This window comes from Sciurus vulgaris, assembly GCF_902686455.1.
Source record: "Sciurus vulgaris genome assembly, chromosome: 6".
NCBI lineage: Eukaryota > Metazoa > Chordata > Mammalia > Rodentia > Sciuridae > Sciurus > Sciurus vulgaris.
The window spans coordinates 68,625,661-68,648,886 of record NC_136466.1 but is presented as its reverse complement, the minus strand read 5'-3'; the positions used below and the strand labels follow the sequence as shown (position 1 = coordinate 68,648,886).

General features: G+C 33.8%; 1 protein-coding gene across 6 annotated transcripts in view; it reads right to left on the bottom strand.

Annotated features, from left to right (window-relative positions):
* Positions 1-1,980: 1,980 nt before the first annotated feature.
* NR3C1 (nuclear receptor subfamily 3 group C member 1) overlaps positions 1,981-23,226 on the bottom strand; it is a 97,893-nt gene continuing 76,647 nt past the window's right edge. For all 6 annotated transcript variants that reach the window (XM_079144357.1, XM_079144356.1, XM_079144359.1 and 3 more), the window contains exons 4-9: positions 22,334-22,450; positions 17,099-17,377; positions 15,705-15,849; positions 10,880-11,010; positions 3,508-3,665; positions 1,981-2,959 (exon numbers count right to left, since the gene is read on the bottom strand). In XM_079144357.1, coding sequence (XP_079000483.1) covers positions 2,807-2,959; positions 3,508-3,665; positions 10,880-11,010; positions 15,705-15,849; positions 17,099-17,377; positions 22,334-22,450 — 983 coding nt within the window. In that variant the 3' untranslated portion in view covers positions 1,981-2,806. The remainder of the gene's footprint in view (positions 2,960-3,507; positions 3,666-10,879; positions 11,011-15,704; positions 15,850-17,098; positions 17,378-22,333; positions 22,451-23,226) is intronic.

Genomic DNA, 23,226 nt, shown 5'->3' with positions numbered 1-23,226 from the left:
GTTACGGATGGCAAAAAATGACACACATAGAAAACGAAGCTGCTTTCAAACAGCACTCTTTTTTTCACTGAAGTCTACAATTAGGCTTAAAATTCAGATAATCTTCTTTCCCATATGTTCTAAAAGAGCACAGCTTCTTTTTCCATTTAATGTAAAGCCTTCTATACTTGTTTTATGAATGTCAGTGGACTTTTTGTTGACAATAAAGTGCACATATCCTGTTTTTTAAATTCTGAGCTCTATTTTTTTGAAAGCCAACATTGTTATGACTGAAATAAGACTAATGTGTGATGTGTTTTCTGGTTTTAACCATAACATACTATAAATGAATAATAATCTACTTTTAGAGAAGCTCTTTTTGAAACTTAACACTGTCACTGATAATATTCAAGTGGTATTTCTTAGGCACCATAAATTTCACATCCAGTTGGGTTACAAACCATCTTAAAGAGTTTTGAGATCAATTTAAACCATTAGGAAAGGAACATTCCCTTTTAGAGAGCATTCAGAAAGCAAAGGATTACATTTTTTTATTAAATAATTTCTTCAAAATACTGAAAATAACAAACAACATTCAAAAGCATTCAAAGAAAACATAAACATGTCCTCATTCTACTTAGAAATGACTCTTGTGGTAGGGTAGAAAGGAATTAGTGTATTATTGGCATCCTATGGGGATTCTGCCCTATTTACATATTGCTGGTACCTCTATGCATATTATTGCCAAACTTCTAAAGCCTCTGTTTTTAAAATCTGTTGGAGAGGCAGTATGTGAAAGTAACCCTGCTATTTTAGATGGTGCCTGTTAAGTATGTAAGCACCACCTTTCTGTCCCCTGCTTACACACTTTAGCGCAAAGAGATTTAGTAAACTAAACCTGCGCTGACAGGCTCACTGCTGGAATGAGAGGGGTAGTCAGAATGGGGGGCAGAGGATTACTTCCTCTGTGATCTGATTGGGTCAGAGACTCAGCAACCTTCACTTGAACATGGGGCCAGTTTTTGTCTCCTTCCCCTAGATCAAACCTGTTTGATTTCTGAGACCACTTTCTACCTGTATGAATGCTTTACACACTATAAATCATATAGGTTATCCATCAACATTTCTTTGACCCCTACAAAAAATATATAACATGTCGTGATAAAACAATCTCATCTAAAAATCATTCTTATTTTACACTATACAAGCTATTTTACAATCATTTTAATAAATTGCATGTAAAGCTGCAGTAGCCCTTCCCTTCCCAGATTAGTGAATACCAATATGATATATATCTGAAACTATAACTAAATATAAAAATATATTAGAAGTTTCATTTTTAATATTAGATTTTCAGTTTTCTATTACACAAATAATTTGGCCACCTTGAATAGAAATCAGATTTCTTGTGGCTTAGTAAATATGTTATGTTTTGAGTTTACAGAAAGTTGGTAAGGTGCACACAGAAAGGGCTACTACAGCTTCTGTTTTGTTTAAAATGACAATTCTTAACAGTGAGGAAATTCACAAGACTTGTGTTAAATTCTATGGCACACGTAGGGATGTGTAGTTCTACAAACATTGATATCTGACGTTCGGTTCTAAATCACAAAAATCAGTAGCTGAGCTTTCCTGTATTACCAGGAAAGATAGACCAATTGGTGACAGATGGGAATGTGAAAATGGGTATCTAGTCACTTCTGCCATATTAGATATTTAGTTTTTGGGTGAAGTTCAATGAGAGGAAATAACTTGGTCTGATTAAAAATCTCTCAGCTGAGTTACAACTGTTATCTGGAATCATAACTTTTAAGAAGTTATACAAACTACTACAAAAGGTCCTGGAAGAGAATTAGATTATCAACTTTCTTGCCATCTAACCATTGCAGAGATAGGGCATAAGGTACAAACAGGGCCTCTTGGTAGTTATTACTTTTTAAAATTAGTCTTTTGCAACCATCATCCACAGTTTACCCAGGAGGTCACTGGACTGAGGTGCTCTATACCAGTTAGGACGGTTAATTTGCACAATCTATATAGTTCTCCACTGAAGCAGATATATACAAAATAAGAGCTTTTTTTTTTTTTTGACAAGAATACTGGAGATTTGAGTCAATTTTTGTGGTCTTCTGATAGCTAAGTGCCATCAGGTTAGAAGCACCAACCCATTTTCACACAAAAGATTAATGTTTTAGAGTTTATTTAGGAAAGCTATGAACTAGCTGCCCATCTTAAACAGCTGTACAGTAACTTGAATACAAAAATTATGTAAGAAAAAAATGAGCAAGCGTACTTTACTGAATATAAAGGAAAGTGTTAAAACTAGACAGTAATAGCTATAAAAGGCACAACTTCCCTTTTCTGATATACACTTGTAAACTTTTTTCAGGTTTCCATGCATAAATCAAAAATGCTATCCTAACTATACATGGGGAAATAGGTCAACAAAAAGTCTAGAAATTTTATCCAGCCAACTGAAAAGTATGAGCAGGAAGTTCATCACACAGATTTTGGGCACTGGTGGTTTAGGTGCAATCCTTTTCTGACAGTAGAGATTGCCCCTACATTATTGTTTCTAATATCTGGGATACACCACTGAGTAAGTTTCACTATCTACTTTGCCATCACTTAAACAATGATGACTCAATTGCTTCTGTTGCCAAATCTTGGCCCTCTATAAACCACATGTAGTGCGTATTTATAAGGAGAAAAGAAACAGACAGAAAAATAAAAAAACCAACAAAACCTCTACAGGACAAATTGGTAGTTTGTACAAGAAAAGCTATAAATTCAACTTTCTTTAAGGCAACCTTTCTTAGTAAGGCAGTCACTTTTGATGAAAGAGAAGTTTTTTGATATTTCCATTTGAATATTTTGGTATCTGATTGGTGATGATTTCAGCTAACATCTCTGGGAATTCAATACTCATGGTCTTATCCAAAAATGTTTGGAAGCAATAGTTCAGGAGATTTTCAACCACCTGAAAGAAATGAATGATTAGACTTTAGAACAGAACGGTATGAACATTTCACACTCACCTGTCCTTTATTTTTAATATCTGACCTGAAATATATGAATCTCTACTGAAATTCTCCAAGTGAAAAGAAGTTTAGTGAACTAAAATAAATATTAAGTACTAAAAACTTTTTGAATTCCTTAAATTATATGTAGAATTATATGGAATTAAATATTTCATGATGAGCTGCAGTACCCGAAATATATAGAAGTCATATTTTTCTAATTTAATAAATCATTCATACAAAAATGGAATTCTACCTTTTAAAACAGTGGGGTTAAAGTCTGTAATAGCATGGTACTATTTTATACATGACAAGATTGAAATAACATTTCATAATTGGACTTAGGTAAAAAATATGCAAAATCGAAGTTTACAAATTGAACTCAAAACATCACCAAAATCCACAAACTGGGGTTGAAATAATTAATGTATATGGTATACATTAACCAAAGCATACTTTATGTTCTACAGAATCATTGTTATAGTTGACTTTATGGTTTGATACTTACTTCATGCATGGAGTCCAAAAGTTTTGTCAGTTGATAAAACCGTTGCCAGTTCTGACTGGAGTTTCCTTCCCTTTTGACAATGGCTTTTCCTAGCTCTTTGACGTAAGTCATTCTAATTTCATCAAACAGTTCTTGGCTCTTCAAACCTTCCTTAGGAACTAAAAGGTTAAGATGCAGTTAAATTCAAGAGTTTCCTTGCTATAACTTTTCATACACCAAAAAGGACATTTAATATCATGGTTTGTATCCTCTAAATGCATTCTATGCATTTTCAAAGGGTTATGAGACTACATCCAAGAGAGAATATATGATAATAGAGAAATGGAGGTCTTAACTTTGGGTTTCTAACTTACAAAATGGGGCCGTTCATCAAAAATTTTTGATGACAGAATAATACAGTGATTAGTTAACTTTGGCTGTTGTTTTACACAAAATTATAGTTTTGCGATAGAAGGCTTCAACAATGGTTATTCTTTATAGCTCTCTATATATGTATATATATTTGGTTATAGATGAACAGGATACCTTAATTTAATTTATTTATTTATATGTGGTGCTGAGGATCAAACCCTGTGACTTACCTGTGTTAGGCAAACAATCTACCGCTAAGCCACAAACCCAGCCCCAACAATGGTTATTCTTTAACTGATTTATTCCAACAGTTATATCTTGGAATATCTGTGATATTATCAGTTAATTAGAACTTTAAAATTAGAATATATTTTTATTTTTATTTTTTATTTATTTATTTTTTTTGGGTGCTGGGGATCGAACCCAGGGCCTTGTGCTTACAAGGCAAGCACTCTACCGACTGAGCTATCTCCCCAGTCCCTAGAATATATTTTTAAATGTCTAAGCATACTAAGTTGATAAAAAAGAAACATGGTTTTTATTGTAACCTATAGATAAAAGCCTTACTAGGGAGCAGATTATCTGCCTTTATGTACTTATGAGTATTAAAAGTAGTTCATGGAATCTGGATTGCAAAACTGGAATAAAACTAATTTGTGGTATATCAATCTTTAAAAATTAGTGCTAGTAAGAAGGACAATGAACATAGAATTAGTCATGATCAGTTGATCTTGCAGAAAGACTTTTTGTAAATTGTTTAATTTCTCAACACGTGCTCCCGGGATTACTGGTTCTGTGTTAACAGTGGCTGGGAAGAAATATAGGATTTGGTGGTAGATATTAAAGAAAAGCTGAATGCTTAATATAAAGGCAGATTTCTGAATTTTAGGACTTCTTGGAGACATTATGTACTCTCCATACTTCTGTTTAAATACTCTGTTGTCAATGATTGTGTTCATGCCACAAGGACAGAGTGGTTGTGACAGACTGCAGAGTTTAAGGTGTTGGCCAACTTGCCCTTTAAAGTCTGCCATCTCTTATGCCATACAAAGAGTATATCCTTTTACTTCAGCTTTTCAATGTCTTTATTTATATATTCTTGTAAATATCATAAAGTTGGCTTGTTTGAAAAATCCAGTCTTTCAATTAAGTTTGTAGTTCATCTCTATAAATAAAGAAATTATTGATAGAGTTAAGTTTGTTTGTACTACCTTATCATGTTCTTTCATTCTTTTGTTTTCTATTATCCCACTCCCCTTTTGCCCACAATAGTTTGGTAATTTGCATATTATAATTGTTTTCCTTCAAGTTTAAACACTCATTCTTAACCTATCAAATTACCCTCTGACCTTATATGCAGTTATTGTGTATTTTAGTTCTATTTTTAACCTCTAAAGACGTTACTTTACTCTTGTTTTGTATAGAGAATATTTGCTTTAAACATATTTATGTATTTACCACTTTGTTGATTTTTTATTCCTTCTTAAAGATGTGGTTGCTTTCCTTTAATCTGAGTTTATCATTTAATGCTTTTTAGTGAGAGTCTATGGTGGATAACAATACTTTCACCTTCGTTTTTTAAAAAACAGAATGCTGATATAATTTAGACCATTTAAATTTAAAGTGATTGTTAATATAGGTGGATTAACATCTACTGCGTTGGTAACTGTTTTCTACTCATAATACTTTCTTGTTTTGGTTTTGGATTTTATCTTGTCTGCTTTTTTCTACCTTGTTTTTATTGAGCATCTCATGCTTTCAGTTAGTCTTCTCTCTTAGCATATCAATACCACTCCTTTTGTTTTTAGTGGTCACCCTGGAGTTTCCAGTATGTATTTACAATAAATTTATGTCCCTATGTCCCTTTTCAAAAAATACTATACCACTTTATAGACTGCAAATGCAGGTACCTCTTAACAGAGAGCTCCCAATTCCTCTTTCCTAATTCTTATAACTCTGCTGTTGTTCATTTCACTTATCCATATGCTTTGTTCATTCAGTACCTTATTATTACTTGAAGTTATCAGATTAAGTGAAAAAAAATTTTATTTTACCTTCATTTATTCTTTCTCTCATGCTCTTCCTTTCCTATATAAATCCATGTTCCTGACACATTTCCTTCCTTCTTCATAGCTTTGAACATTTTATGCAAAATAGGTCTAATGGTGGTGACAAATTTCCTTTGTTTCTTATTTGCTTTTGAAGAATAATTTTGCTGTATACCCTATTCTAGTTTGGGAGTTTTTTTTTTTTTATATATATAGCACTTTAGATATTTAACTCTCTTCTTGCTTGAAGGCTTTCTGATGAGAAGTCTGATTTAAGTCATATATAAGCTGATATTTTTGTGTTACTTTTTCTGCAGTTTCAGTAGGATATGTTAAGGTGTAGATTTGTTGCTTTTTATTTTGTGTGATGCTTTCTGAGTTTTCAGATATGTTTTGGTGTCTGTCCTTAATTTTGGAAATTTCTCAGCTATTATTACAACTATTTCTTGCTTTCCCCCCCCTCTTTCTTCTGATATCTCCAGACACCAAGATACGTAACACCTCATGTAATTGTATCCAGAGTTCATGAATACTGCCCCCATCCAACCCTGTCCCATTCTTGTTTCTCTTTGCCTTTGAGTTTGGAAGTTTCCATTGATCTTCCAGCTCACTGATTCTTTCCTTGGCAGTGCCCAGTTTACTGATGAACCCATCAGCAGCAGTCTTACTTTTCCCCTTCAGTATTTTTAATTTCTAGCATTTCATTAGAGAATTCCTTAGCATGCTTTGAGTTTTTACCTCTCTCCTATTTACCCATCTATATTTGCATGTAGTCTACTTTTTCCATGAGAGCCCTTAACACACAGATCATAACTGAATTCCATATCTGATAATTCCAGTATTTCTGGATTAGCTTTGATGTTTGTCTTTTCTCTTCAGACAGTGTTGATCCTGCCTTTTAGCATGCCTGGTGACTTTCTGTTGTTGCTGAAAGCTGGGTGATATATCAAAACTGATGTAATCAGGTTTTTGTGTGTGTGTGTGGGGGGAGGTGTGTTAATCTGAGTAGGAGCTGAGTTGTATATACTGTTTGTTGTAGGTGCTAGAGGTTTCAGTTCCCTTGACCACCCTGCCAAGTCCCCCACCAGCTTCTGTTGTCTTTGGGTTTTGAGAGCTTCTTAAATAGCTTGTCCTGAAACTCTCAGTTTCAATCCACCATTATACTGAAGCCCTGTTAATAAGGTGGTCGTAGGTGCTGGGGAGGGGAAAGGTTTTAAAATACTTCTAATTAAATCTCCTTCTCTTCCCCTACTAGCCAACTAGGCTTGAATCCCTGGGCTGCAGCTTTCAAAAACGTTTCTTAAACTTTTTTCGTTTTTTTTTTGTTAAAGTTTCTCCCCTTCTATAAGAGAAAGGAAGGCTCGAAGGAGCTGGAATCCTCCCTGTGCCTTTACTCCAGGCCCTGATAAAGTTGTTTTTCAGAGGGAAGGCCTTGGCTATGGAGAACACTCTCCAGGTATTTCCAAATGTTTACTTTTCCCCTTCCCACTATTAATAAATAAACCCAAAACGAAGGAATTTTTCTCTCATCTTAACCACGAATAACAGGTAGAATTTCTGAAGATAAAATCCAAGTGTGGGGGAAATGCCCTAAGACTGGATTCCAGGAGCTTTTAACTCTCAAACTAGTCCTCACTCAGCCTCTAGAAATTAATCAAAATTACCTTAGTCTACCCATCAGTTTGCTAGCTCTGGTGGCTCTGTTTCCAGTAAGGTGACCTTGGTTGTGATCTAAATTTGACTGTTTCTCCAGATTTTGAGGTAGTGGTTTGCCCTGTGACCCCAATTCTGATATTCTCATTCTCTCTCTCCATGTGTATATATATATATAGATATATATGGTGTGTGTGTGTGTGTGTGTGTGTGTGTGTGTGTGTGTGTTATACTTTCAGGATGTATATTATAGCCTTCTTGCAGTTTTCTTGTATATGTACATGAACATGTATACTTTAAAAAATTGTATTCTGGATGATTTCTTTAGATCTATATTTTGTTCAAGAGTCTAATCTACTTTTTGATTCACCCATTGGTTTTACAGTTTCACTTATATTTCCAATCGTTGTCTTTAAATGTAGTAAATGTACTAATTTACCAGGTTCTAAAAATATCTTTAAAGAGAAAGTTAGCTTCAGGAGTAAACCTTACCTCTTTGAATTTCTATCTTTACTTAGTTCTGAAGCCCAGCATTGCAGTGGAAATTTAGGGTACCTATTCTAGTACTCTATCAGAATAAAAGTCTATATCATAAGGTAAAAGAATCTGTGATATACACTAGTTTTTCTTATCCACAATGGAAAAAAAACATGAATAGCTCAGTGAGTTTGATATGTATAAAATTTAGACCATAACTCTGTATAAATTGCTAGTATCCAGACAATGAATTATACCTTGTATCAATCAAAATCACGCTCAGAACTTTCTATAACTGTTTACTCAAATTAATTTCTTTAGCAAGTACATGTTACAGGTAACATTCTCTAGCAATGAACTTGTAGGTTCTTTTTTTTTTTTTTAATTAGGTTATGGAACATTTTCTTCCTTATTAATGTTCCTTGCAAAGACAGTATGAAAGAATTTAGACTGTGTGCTTTGGAAATGATTAGATGGATGTAATTGTGCAATATCCATAGCTCAAAGTTATTTGGCAACTATGAATACACAATACTAAAGGAATGAAGACTTTAATAGCAATTACATATTTGCTTATTGGTATATAAAAAGAATTATTCAGTCATTACCCCTGGTGTTCTATAAACATTAACCTGATATGTAATTTTTACTGGAATGGCCTAAAGTTTACAATTCTAACTGGTTCAAAGACCTTCTTTAAAAAAAAAAAAAAAAGATTTAAGAGTTGTTTTAAGTTTATAGGGAGGAAGTTTAATTGGGAGGAAGATAGAGATTTCTCATATACTCCCTGTTCTCCCCACTATCAATATTCCCCCATGAAAGGGGTATATTTGTCACAGTTAATGAACCTACATTGGCATATCATTATCATCCACAGTTTACATCTGAGTTCACTCTTAATGGTGGATATTTTGTGGTTTTATATTTTGTATAATGACATGTATCCTCCACCATTATAGTAACATACAGAGACCCTCATTGTCTTGCAAATCTTGAGTTCTTCCTGTTCATCCTTAACTCCTGGTCTTAATTTTTTCACAGTTTTGCTTTTTATAGAATGTCACATAGTTGGGATCACACAGTATGTAGCCTTTACACATTTGCTTCTTTCACTTAGTAATGTACATTCCAGATTCCTCTGTTTTTCTTTAGTGCTGAATAATGTTCCATTGTCTGAATGTATCACAGTTTATTCATTCACTGAATGAGGGACATTTAAGTAACTTCCAAGTTTTGGCAATTAGGAATAAAGCTTTATTAAACATCCATGTGGATGTTTTTATGTGAACATAAGTTTTGAACTCCTTCAGGTAAGTACTTAGGGATGTAATTGCTAGATCATGTGGTAAGAGTGTTTAGTTTTGTAAGAAGTCACCAAACTGTCTTCCAAAATGGCTATTCCATTTTGCAGTCCCACAAGCAATGAACAGAGTTCTTGTTGCTCTTTATTTTCTCTAGCATTTGTGTCTTATTGCTACTTTAATTTCATTTCCCTGAAGATACATAATAGGTAGCAGATATTTTCATATGCTATTTGCCATCTTTCTTTATAATTTTTAAAAATTTTTAATATTTTAAAAATTTGTTGTACATGACAGTAGGATGAATTCATACATTTTGGTAGATCATACATAAAATGGAGTGTAATCTCTCATTTTTCTGATTATAAGTACTGCAGGATCATATCAGTCATGCAGTTATACATGTACATGAGGTAATAGTGTCTGTTTCACTCTACTATCATTCCTACATCCATACCCCTTTCTCCTCCTTTCACTCCTCTCTACCTAATATAAAGTAACTCTATTCTTCCCTACCCCCGCTTATTGTGAATTAGCATCTGCATATCAGAGAAAACATTCGGCCTTTGGTTTTTTGGGTTTGGCTTATTTCACTTAGCATGATATTCTCTAACTCCATCCATTTACCAGCAAAAGGCAGAATTTCATTCTTCTTTAAAGTTTAATAATATTCCATTGTGTGTGTGTGTGTGTGTGTGTGTGTGTGTGTGTGTGTGTGTGTGTATTATTATGTCTTTATTATGTCTTCTTTAGTGAAGTGCCTGTTAAGGTCCTTGGACCATTTTTTAAAAGTTGTTTGTATATTTTGGATAATGGTTCTTTATCTTAGATGTGCCAGACCTTTCTTTTATTACTTACTGAAAACTGCCACATAAAGTACTATAGACAAGATGATTTGTATTTTTGAAAGTCTTCTAGTTTCAGTAAGTAATATCTTTGCTAGTTGAAAATAGTAAGTTTAAATGTCAGCAACCTTATCAAACTTTCAAGTTTAAAAAAAAAAATAAACTCTAGGGGCTATTTTCAAAAGATAGAATAGTTCTGTGCAGAGTCCAGTTTGAATCTGCAGTAATACCTTTTTTAGGTTATATCTTTTTCTTCTATGATTTCATACATGTGTTAATATTCATTTTGTAACCTTTTTCTTCTATAATTTCATATATGTGTTAGTATTCATTTTGTAACTACAAGTAACAATGCAATAGAGAAATTAAATCATTGTTGGCTTTCTTTCTCCTTGTCTCATATACTGATGTTATCTAAGATCAAAGGAAGGAAGAAAGCAGTCTGCACAAATTCTGATCAACAGTGATCCCTGTGTAGCTCATATAACTATTTCTTCTATACCTATTTGTCTTAATCTGGGTATCAATGAATATTACTTATAAAATTTTACATTTATGAAAATCATCTACTTAGCAGAACACAGTAATATAACTATTAGCAATTTATATATAAGTAAATCTTTGCTTCTAGATTTTCATATTTCATATTTTTGACATTTTTAGAAATAAATTTTAGAAGTATATATATTCTACCAACCTGAAGAGAGAAGTAGTAAGGTTTTCATGCAGAGATATTCTTCATAAGATACCTGAAGCCTTTGTAACTCAGAAGAAACATATAGCATATGTTTACATTGGTCATACATGCAGGGCAGACTCATTCTCTGTCTGTGAGAGACAAATATGAGTGAGTATTAGAAAGAAATAGTGCAAAAAAAAAAAAAAAAAAGAAAGAAATAGTGCTAGTTCCAAAAACAGTATATTTCATTTGCTTTACAAAATTATGAACTCATAAATGACAACTTAACTACTGCTATTAATGCTAATTCCTTAGGAAACCAGAACTTTGGAAAACTTAAAAGTTGTTTCAGGGTCTAGAGTAAAGAGACTACTGAATAAACCAATTTACATATTGCATTGTCAGGTATTGCATTATTTACTTTAGAATTTATTAGCAGTTGCTCAGTTAAAATCAAGGCTTAACACTTAAATATGGCTAGTTAGACAACAGTTGTAGATCTTAAAATCAGAGGTTGCTTGTCACAGCATTACTTTCTAAAGACAAATGTATGATACTATTTATAGTTAGGCAGAGACCAGACTTTCTGATACCCCAAATCTGTCTGATAATAAATGAATTTTTTTTAATTAAAAAAATTTTTTTCAAACCCATACATGGGGTAATAACATCTACCTCATTCTTCCCATTCTCACTGCCCCGCTTCCCTCACTCCCCTCTGCATAATCCAAAGTTCCTTTATTCTTCCCTACCCACCCCTGAGAATTCTGAATATTCAATCAACTCTTGATTGTGATTCTCAACAGTCACCATCTCATCTATGATTTTCGATTAGATCTCTAAGGTTTCCTGACTTTTCAAATGACACTAAGAACCTGAAGTTGTGCCTAATTTATGACTTTTAAAATACTCTAAGAAATTTTGCTTTTAATATTTTTATTAGAAAGTGATTTGGACTTAACAGAAAAAAAAGTTTATTATTTTTCTCTACTGAAGATGTGGTTATTTTTATATAATAAAATGAATTAAACATGAATTGTATGCTGCCAAAGTGATCTTTCATGGTTCTTCAAATGTGAAACTTCTTACCAATCCCCTAATAAAGCTATCTTCCTAGGAGCTGTGTTTTTCCCCTTTTAGTTTCTTATTCATGGCTAGACTCCTCATATAACTGAAAATGTCAACAAAGTTATAGTAGAGGAAGTAGAGAAGGTATTCTTGTTGGCTGTAAAAAAAAAAGTGTGTATATATATATATATATATATATATATATATATATATTCCCACCCCCCTCCACAACACTGTGACTTAAGGAAAACCATGAGAGATTGATACAAGCTACACTTAGAGTCAGAACTTGAATGTATCCTTCCTTATATCCCAAATCTGCCTGTTGGAGACACCAGAGCGGTATGAAAACACAGTGAAGCAAAGAGACAGAGGCCCACCCATCTAATACAAGCAACATACAGACACAAGAATAGGAAGTAACAATGCTATCTTCAGCCAAACACTGAGTAAAAATAATCCTTTAACAACTAGTTAAAATATTTGAAAAGTTCTCTTTCATATTTCATAGCGAACATGAAACTAAAGTAAATTTCTTGGGAAGATTTCTGTAACTTCCACTTTTATGTAAGGAATTGTATGTGGTTATGACTACTTAAATCTAAATGGGAATGCTCTAAACATAAAAACTCTGAACTAGGTTACTTTAGTTTTACAAATGAAAAGGATATGTTGGTGTTTTATATAAATCTCTTCATGGTTTTAGTTCTAATTAAATGATCCCAAACTTCTTATTAGAAAGTGCCTGTAAACACGATGGCATGATACTTTTAAAAAATAAGGTTGGGTTCTAAAATGAGTAACAATGTTCTGGCTTTTCATAAAAGCTAAATGTATTTACCAGTTAATTTAAAATTGGATCAAACAACTAATCTTATTACATTGTGATGTGGTGGTTTGAGTAATCCTCTTTTTGGCAAGAGGGTCAAGGTGACTTCTTTCTCTGACACACATACTGAGAATACGTCTGTGTGAAGCTGTGGTGGAGCCACTAACTGAAGACTAAGATATGGCCCCTTTTTAGAATACAATTAGTTGAATACAGCATATGTACTTCACCTGCCTCATCATGTTGCTTCTCATTACAAAGCGTGGTTCTTCTCCTTTGTGTCTCAGCCTAATCCAAGAAACTATTAGCTACCCATTCTAAAACAGACCTCTCTCTAGTAAAATCTCCATCACAGTCAAATTCTGAAATTATCCTATGTATTTGGTGGTTATCTGTGTCTCTCCCACTAACATAAATAACTGAAGATCAGGAATCTTATTTTCTTGTTCTTTCTTATAGTCATGTTATTAGGAGTATGATGACTATTTGTTGTTCCCCTCAAATCCATTCTGGCTGTTGCTTGGTCCTGGAAGAATCTAAACTCTACTTGATGACGTAGAAGATTCTGCTTATCTTGGTCACTGTTCACTTCTCTAAACTTGTATCTTATCCTTAGTGCTTCTCAATTTCTCACCGTCAAGCTTGTTTCAAGGAGTCTTTGCACAGCCTTGAATGCCCTCTGCTTTCACATCTTCCCTCTCTCTACCTTCTTCCCAGTCACACTATTGCGTCATGGCTCTGTGAAATAAATTGGGTTATTTATTTGAATTCCCCTATCAGGATCCTCATCTAGTTTATTCACTATTATATTTCACTATCCCCCTAATAGTGCCTGGCCCTTCGTAAGTGTTCAAATACCACTGAATGAATACAGTGCTGGAAAATAAAGTATCACAGATGGAGAAACAATACCAAGTTTAAATTAAGAGTTCAGCTATAATATTTAGACTAGTTTCTATGCAGCGAGCTTAGTAGTACAGAAATCTGAAATCTCACCGTATATTGTTTTCATTTATCCTGTGAGGTATAAGGCCTTAGATTTACCTAGTAGTAGTAGTACAAGGAAGAGGTGTTCTGGATCTAGGGTTCCCCTATTACCTCTGGCTTCTATCACACTGCTGAGGATTATCCCCAAATAAATGATTTGGGGATAGTATCACCTAGTTCCTGCTTAAACACTTTCAGTGTGTTAGCTTTTCTTTAACTTCTACCTATTCTTTTTGAACCTGGAACACCCAACATTGTTATGCTTTCATACATGCATCTCCCTAGGCTGTCCTCAGGGCTCTCAAGTCTCCTTTCCTCTTTCCTCTAAACATGTCATATTCATCCAATATTACGCAATTAAACTCCCTGCTACTCTGGACATGTTCCTAATATGTCACACAGTTCTGACAACAAACAACCAATGATGGATTTTCTCAAATAGAGCACAGTGGGACTAATTATTCTACTAATGTGGTTTAAGATTTCATTAATTTTGGGGAGGAAGTCTTAATAGCATCCATAGCACATGTTATGGTTTGGATGTGAGGTGTCCCCCAAAAGCTCACATGAGAGACAGTGCAAGAAGTTCAGAGGAACAATGATTGGTTGGGAGAGTCTTAACCTAATCAGTGATTTAACCCCCTGATAGGGACTAACTGAGTGGTAACCGAAGTGGTAGGGTAGGGCTTTGGGGTATATATTTTGTATCTCGAGAGTGGAGACTCTCTCTCTCTGCTTCCTGATGACGTGAGCTGCTTCCCTCTGCCATGCTCTTCTGCCATGTTGGTTAGCCTCACCATGAGCCCTGAGGAATGGGGCTGGCCTTCTATGGACTAAGACCTATGAAACTGTGAGTCCCCAAATAAACGTTTCCTCCTCTATAATTGTGTGCAAATTAGTCACACAGCAAAAAAGCTGCCTAAAACAGCTCACAATAAAGGAAATCCTCATCTTTTTTTCACATAAATACAAACCTCCATTTTTTAATCTTTTCTGACTGTGTGTGTGTGTATGTGTGTGAACTTCTGATTTACATTCTAATAAAGGAGATAAACTATGGGCACAAAAAGTAGCAATACAAAATACAAAGAGAAACAAACTAGGGATGTGTAACATGGAGGTCATAGTTGGTGATATAACACCATGAGGTGATGGTAGGTTTGAAAAGTGGATTAGCTGAATGGAAACAGAATGTGTGAAAAACAATGGGAAAGAAAGTAAGGCCAGGTTCTCAGAAGCCTGAAACCATGTACAGTATGCACTGGATCATCAGTGAGGTGGTACTGAAGACCTCTATATATTGGTAAGATGTAGGATGTAATCAGAACTGTGCTTAAGGAAGAAAACCGTCAACACAAAAAGGGACACATTGCAGTAGGAATGAGGAAACCACCAAAATTAAGTAAAGGAGAATGGACATCTGAAATATTTCACAAATATTACAGGATAAGAAAATAGTGGATTAGAAAAATCTAAAGTCTTGACTGGTCCTCTCTAAGCAAACAACTAAGACAAAAACCCAATAACTTGTTCCTTGTTCTTTATAAGCCATAGTCACTGATTGAGCCTTGCTGTCCAAAGAGACGTCTTTTCTCTGGCTCCATACCTCAAATTGTCCCCACAGAATTCACATGAGTTTCTCATGCTGTTGGAGTAGGGATATGTAATTAGAGCAATATCTTAATAAGATTCCTTGTCACTTGCCACAGACTTTACTGACCTCAAGGATGCCCACTACTTAAAACATGTTCTGGAATAGCAATAATGCACATTTGTTCTACATTATGCTTGATGTGCTGCAGGCACTGATAAACAACTCTACTTCAAGTTTTCCCAGTTCCTAGATACCTGGTAGGATTGATTCAGTCCTGAATTATTACAATAGCAGTCCACAGGAAAATATCTAGTTAAAAATAGCCTATGAATGAAGACAGGGGAAATGATTCATATACAACTTACTCATTAATAACCAGATCAGGAGCAAAACACAGCAAGCTTGCACTTGATTGTCTGTATGATCTCCACCCCAGGGCAAATGCCATGAGAAACATCCATGAATACTGCAGAAGGGTCATTTGGTCATCTAGGTGTAAGTTCCTGAATCCTGGATTAAGAGAAATAAAGGCATGCAGCAACACTCCAGTGCTAGAGAAAAGATCATGGCTCTGCCTAAGAGCAATTAAATCAATTAGCCTTGTTTGGGTCAGACCCTTAACAGAGAAAGTATATGAAATGCTAAATGCACACAGCTAGCTTTTGTCACCATTAAGATCCAATCCAAGCCCTGAGAACTTTTTTTTTTTTTTTTTGCAGAGGGTATAGGGGATTGAACTCAGGGGCACTGGAAGCCACTAAGCCACATACCCAGTCTCCCCCCCACCCCCTTTTTTTTTTCTATTTTATTGAGAGACTGGCTTTGAATGAGTTGCTGAGGCTGGCTTTAAACTCATTCTCCTGCCTCAGCCTCCCAAGCCTCTGCCACCATATCTGGCCCTGAGAACTTTTTAATGGCATTCTATGAAAGAAAACTTATAAGCAGCTCATCTGAGAACTTATATGTAGCTAATTTATGTTACCTTTTGCATATTTAAATAACATGAATTAAACTGTGAAACAGAAAGACAAGAGTCCGGGAATCAGATATTAATCAATTATTTTCATTAAATTTTTTTTTCCTGATATTCACAGTTCTCTCTCCCTTGATAGAACAGGGATGACGGGAGGTTAGGTTACTCATCCTTGTTCTATTGTGTGACCATATGTTTGTCAATTCTCCTTTATCTGTAAAGTCAGTGTTGACTAACATTTGACGTCTCCTGTTCCATGCAAAGTTCTAATAGGGAAACTTTTCAAAAAATTATCTTAAATATTAAATGAAAATTTATATTCAATGAATGAATTTCATTTACTGAAGTTAAAATCATTTTGTTTTCGTACATATTGACAAAGTCAACATATCTGATAATTACAAACTTTATAATAACCAGAAGGAAATAAATGGAATTCTTAGAAACAGTATACATTTTCTTCCCTTAGACATCAGTGTAAAAGGAATTTTAAGTCCTGTAGTTTCATGTAGTAGCTTCAGTTCTGATATTGCACCATCCTATCTAAAATTAACTATGCTATCTGAAATAAACTGTGCTATCTGAAAAGCTGGAAGCAGTGTGAAAGTTTTATTGTAGATACCCTACTTGCCCTACTTGCTCATCTGCTTCTTAGTCTTCAGAACCAAGGAGGAGAAAGAAACAAGATATGCCACGAGATCAGGAAGAAGGACAATAAAGAACCAGAATGGTTTTGTCCAAGAAAACACAAGGCTTATACTGTAGCTCTGTCCTCCCAGCCCTTACCTGGTATTGCCTTTGCCCATTTCACTGCTGCAATCACTTGGCGCCCACCTAACATGTTGAGTGAGGTCATGATCCTCCAAGTTGAATCTGGAACAGAGCTATCATATCCTGCATATAATACCTCAGGTTCAATGACTTCCAACAAGGACACCAGGGTAGGGGTGAGTTGTGGTAATGTTGCGGGAACTATTGTTTTGTTGGCAGGATTTTCAGAAGTGTCTTGTGAGACTCCTGTAGTGGCTTGCTGAATTCCTTTTATTTTTTTCTTTGTTTTTCGAGCTGTGGGTATTGAAAAATAAATAGAAATGAACTGTAATAGAGAGATATGGGTATTTTCAATTTCTGAAATTATTAAGACTAAAAGAGGACAAATAATTTATTTGGCATTTACAAAAAAATGACATGGAAGAAGAGAAAATCTTTTTCCTGAAAGGATCCATAGTTACCCATTCCCATATCAATTGTCACTGTAAGTAAGCTAGAAACATTTTTGTATAACTGTAAGGAATAAGTCTTATAACACTATTAAAACAATCTGAACAAATCACTTCTGTAGATTTTTCCATAAATTATCTCATTTTTTTCAAAGTTCACATAAATTTATAAGGCAAATTACTTTTATAATCAATTGAAAGAAAGAATCTAAGCTTATGATAATTTGTGAAAGAAACTAAGGAGCTATATTTTAGGATTAACCAAAATTATGACTCTATCTCTCTATATATATATATATATATATATACACACACACACACACACAACAAAGCAGCTACACTATTATATATTTGTACAAAGACAGATACAAGTTAAAAAAGTATGAATTCTAACAAAAGAAAAATTGACTTTTTCCATTTAAGACTAAAACAGTGGGGAAATGAAAAGAAAATCTTTACATTTCTTCACTTAATTTATCAGTGGAAAATTTTTAATATGGAAGATTTATACTGATAACTCTATAAATGTAAACCATCCATATTACATCTATACTAAATAAAGTTATCTTGTATTTGACTTTGTATGAAAAAGTCTAATCAAATAACAAGCATGGATTCTGTAGGAGTTTTTAAAGTAAACTTATTCATACTCCTGAATATACTTTATTAAGTAAATAAGATTTACATTCTTTTATAAAAGAGACAGTACTGAGCGCTCCAAGGAAGGGCAAAGAATATAATTTCTATGAAAGAAAAATACAACCTGCCTCAGTTATCAGGATGCAAAGGGAAAAAATAAGTGCAAATTAAAATAATTATTAGATCCTCTGTCCCTAAAATGACAAAAGACACATGGTTTATGGAAGACAAGATATTGTGGTAGAATTATATCTTAATGTCCAGTGCTAGAAAAGAAAAACAGTCTGTTGTGTACACTTATCAATATTCTGTGGGCACTGAGAGATGTAAGAATTTTTAGTTGACATATCAAAACAGAGAAACAGGACTGTTCTCTTATGACCTAGTTTGCCAGGCTCTTGGAGGTGCTGTATGGTACAGCAGTCAAGAGTCCAAATGTGAAACCAGCATGGACTTAAATCCTGGGTCTGCCATTTTGTAGCCAGGTGTTCTGTACCAGTTATTCCTTGGGCTTTATTATCTTCATTTTACAGGAGAGGAAACTTCATGAAATTTGTGAAGTCCCTACTTCACAAATCCTACAAATGTGTTGTGAGAATTAATTCAGTAAAAATATGTAAAATGTTTACAACAGTTCCTAGGTTCCATATGAGACCTATTATTACCTCAATTTGTAGGAGAAGGTTTGTAGAATTCTTTGCATTCAGACAGGATAACTCTATAGAGGAATGATTCAACTTTAAAAAGGAAGAGCACATAAGAAAACTCTTTAAATAACCAAAAACTATTTCACAGAAACCTAGATCCAAAACCACAGGATGTAATTTGTTGATGATGTTAGAATACAGATGTCCCAAATCAATACACTTAAATAGTCCTGGTACAATCTCAATTAACCATAACTTCAAGTGGTCCAGGATGCATGTTTTTGCACTCTATATCAGAACAATGAAGAAAAGATAATGACAAGTTGAAGGATTTTTAAAAACCATTTTCTATGACTCAGAATATAATTAATTTCTATTTATCTGTAGTTCTAAATGAGAACTGGTGCTTTTGAATAAAGATCAAAAAGTTCTAGGGACCTAGTTATGTTGTGTTGACTAAAGTAAGAAATAGTACTAATATATTTTCAAGATATCTTCAGCAAAGAGTTAATTGAAAAATTTAGTTAAGTAATCACTAATTTTAAGGAATTTCATGAATAAAAATTTACTTTATCTAAACTTCTGACCTATTGGAGCATATAGCAGAGTAGCAGTTAATATATAATCTCTATAGAAGTATGTGTGAGTCTTTGATAGGCTATTTTCTCCTTAATAAAGGTAAAGAAATCATGTTAATACTTAAATATTAGGTCAAAAAAATCTTATAATGCCATAAGCCTATTTCCTACAGTTTTCTTCTGACTGTTAATATAAAAAATAAATCTATGCTTTGGAATGATTACAATATCTTAAAATGAAATGTGCATAAAACATTAAGGATCACCATTTAAAAAAACTTATGTTTTAAATGGTTTTAAAAAAACATAAGTTTTTTTAAATGCCAGGAACTTCAAGCAGTGAAGAAGGTTGCCTTAAAATAAATCTTGAGATTTGCTTGGTATGGAGCAACAGTATCAGATAAACCACTTGCAACAGTACTGTTAACATTTATGGAGAGAACTGGGCTGAGTGAGCTAAGTGCTTCTGTGAAGATACTCTGGGGCTTGGCTGCAGGAAGCACTCAGATGAACAAGAGACTATTTGCAAAGATTGAAAAGAAAGTGAGAAATACATGACTTAATCTATTTTGTTCTTAAGTATTTGTCTGCCAAACATTTTCCGACACACACATATACTTTCCTGAATAGAAGTTTTATATATATATTAAAAAGAAAAATGAGGCTTTCCCACTAAAATCACGCATGGATAAACCCTGATAACTTATATTTTTAAAGTTTTTCTTTCAATTGGTCTACAAATAGAATCAGAATGCCAACCACATGGGCCAGCTAACATCAAGTATGTTATGAAATGACCAACTAGAACTTTGTTTTACCACGTATTACATAAAAGTGGATACAAGGTTCATCCTAGACATGAGGTTCCAAAATAACCTCTTTGAGTAAAGGAGAACACATGAAAGACAAGCATGTAGTAACTTGACAAAGGTTAATTTCCCTCCACCTGATCTTACATTAACCATTTATAAAAGCATACAATTGGTTGGCTGTCAATTAAGTATTCTTAAGTATTCTGAGAAAGTATTCTGAGAAAGAGCAGCTCAGATTAAATTATATGCTTAAATTTTATTAATTCACGGAAAAAAATTCTGACAGTCTCAACAAAAGACTTGATTGGAAATGGTGTGATGGTATTTAGATATCAGTCACTATCTTGGTTGTCTTCTGGTGAGGTTAAGGGCAAAGGACACTGCAGTTATTATTTAGCTATTTGTAAGAGGAAGGAGAAATAGGACAAATGTAGTCAACTCCTATTTCTCTCTTATCAGTAACATTACTTTATAGTTAGTATATCTGATTTCTTTTGAATAAAGAATTTCCTTATACTCAGCATATGGGAGAAATTACCTAGGGAAGCATTATGTGCTTAAAATTCCAGAGATCTAAAACTTGACATGCATTCTGTTACTGAGTAAGCAACCATTGTTCCCACGTTATATGATGGAATTTTATTTGGGTTTATCCTGTAAGCTTTTATTTATATACATTAAAGAGCTGGATGAAAACATTTAGGGAATCACTAAAAACCAAACTTCTAAGTACATATTTAAATGGCCAAAGTATACTATCTACTTAGTAGATGAGAGTCCAGAAAAATGAAACGGGAAAATGCAGCCAGAGAGCTGGTATCTAAGAAAGTGAATAACTTGTTTTTATGACAAAAAGAAACTACTTGTGGCACTGAAAGTGAACTTTTACATGAACGTTTAATCTTGGTAGCTTTTGTAACACCAAGAGAGTGGGTAACTCTCATTTTATTTAAAAGCAAGGTTTAATTTAACATGTTAGCACTCTGCAGTCAAGTTTAAAGAAACAACCTGGTTACACTGAGCTGTCTCTGTGTGGTGTATCCTGGTCAAACTTAGCTGTGTGTGTGTGTGGTGCAGGGAATTAGATTCTTTATATTTGTTAACACACAGAGTGTGCTAGATAGTACCAACAGTCTGTCCTGTCCAAAACACCACTTCTTATATGGATTAATGCTGTAATCATTTAATAGGTCTCTCAGTACAAGATGATTCTTTCTAAAACAAATCTGATCATGTCCCTGCCCTTTTTTTTCATTTAATTCCTATTCAGCTTCTAGATTTGAAATTCAATGTTACTTCTTCCAGGACTGAATTGGGTGACCTTCTACCCCTTGCTCCTGTAGTATTTTGTGCGATGCTATTTTGTGATTGGCTTTGAAACTTAAATAATTAGTAAATTCATTGAATAGAGGCACTAAATTTTACTCATTTTATGTCTAGTGATTGCCTTGTTGGTGAATACTTACCGAATGAAAGTACTACTGTCACAACAAATACCAAACAACACGTGAGTTATTAGATCATCAGATTCATAGAACTTGCCATTTTAACTACAGCAAAATTCCAAACTTTTTTCTGAGGAAAGTTTTTTAATGATGAGATCAACATTAATTATATAACTTATTATAAAAACAGGGGTTTGAAACCCTAACTTAGTAGTTTCAGGTTTCTTTACTTGAAAAACAAAACAAAATCCATCCAATGCCTCACTTTTTTCCCCTTAGAGAGCTGTAATAAGACAAATATTTCCAAGTCATGGTGTGTTTTCAAAAGGTAAAATAAAAATGCACATGTAAATATATCTGTATATAAACATTTCCAACCCTAGGGACTAGCTGAGACTTAAAAAAGGAATTAGGAGATATAAAAGTAAAGTTGTTCAAGTTATGTAAGTTTTATTATTACATAATTTCCTTTCTTAGTATATAGTTTGGCTATACTGCAATCAGTGTATGTAACAAGAGCTGGTAAATAAATTTAATCAGAATATAATATATTCATGAAATAGTTCCTGTTTCACTGGGCAATATTATAAAATGCTAGTCAAGCACATATATACTGCACTAAATTATGACACATGCTTACTTAATATCTTAGGTAAAATGAGAAATTCACATTACATTACCTTCCAGGTTCATTCCAGCTTGAAGACATTTTCGATAGCGGCATGCAGGGCAGTTTTTTCTTCGAATTTTATCAATGATACAATCATTTCTTCCAGCACAAAGATAATTATGCTGTCCTATACAGAATAGAAGGCACTGCTGAAATCCCACCGGTCTTAAAGGGTTTTTAATTTTTTGATTTTCATGGAGAGCCTCTTTCTGTTTTCGTTTTGGGTAGAATATGGTCACGATCCGAAGCCATTGATTAAGAAGATAACTGGACTTGCCTCAACTTACTAAGTTGAGAGGGCAACTAAAATTTTTTTTAAAAAGATCTTATTCAACAAATTGAAAATCATTTATTAAAACTTTACTGAGGTACACATATGCAAAAATGCACAAATCTTAAGTGTGCTATTTAACTGAGGCATACCTTGATAGGGTAAGCTCTGAGCTCAAAAAGCAGAAACTGCACCCCAAAAATTACCTTCATGACCAAGTCCAGTCACTGTTTATCAAAGGCAAGCACTTTTTTTTGACAAATTGTGTTTTATGTAGAATTTTTAACACTCAGTTACAGAAGATGTCTGTAATCACTATTTTATTATGACTTCTGACCTAGTGCTAAAGAGGAAACTGGTCTAAAACATACTATGGGAATCCCAAAGGGAAAATGACTTTGATTCAACATTAAGCCACCATGTACAAATAAAATATTCCCTTTTCCCAGTTTAATGAAGTGAAGGTTAACAGCAAGTAGTAAACTAGAATGTTAAACTTGCCAGCAACCAGCTGGGTGAATCACAGATTTGATAAACTATCTGCCATAGACAGACTTTACAGAGATCATTATTTCATACAGAAATTAGGATGTCTGAATTCACCTGACCTCAAATAAAAATGTTTGAATTCA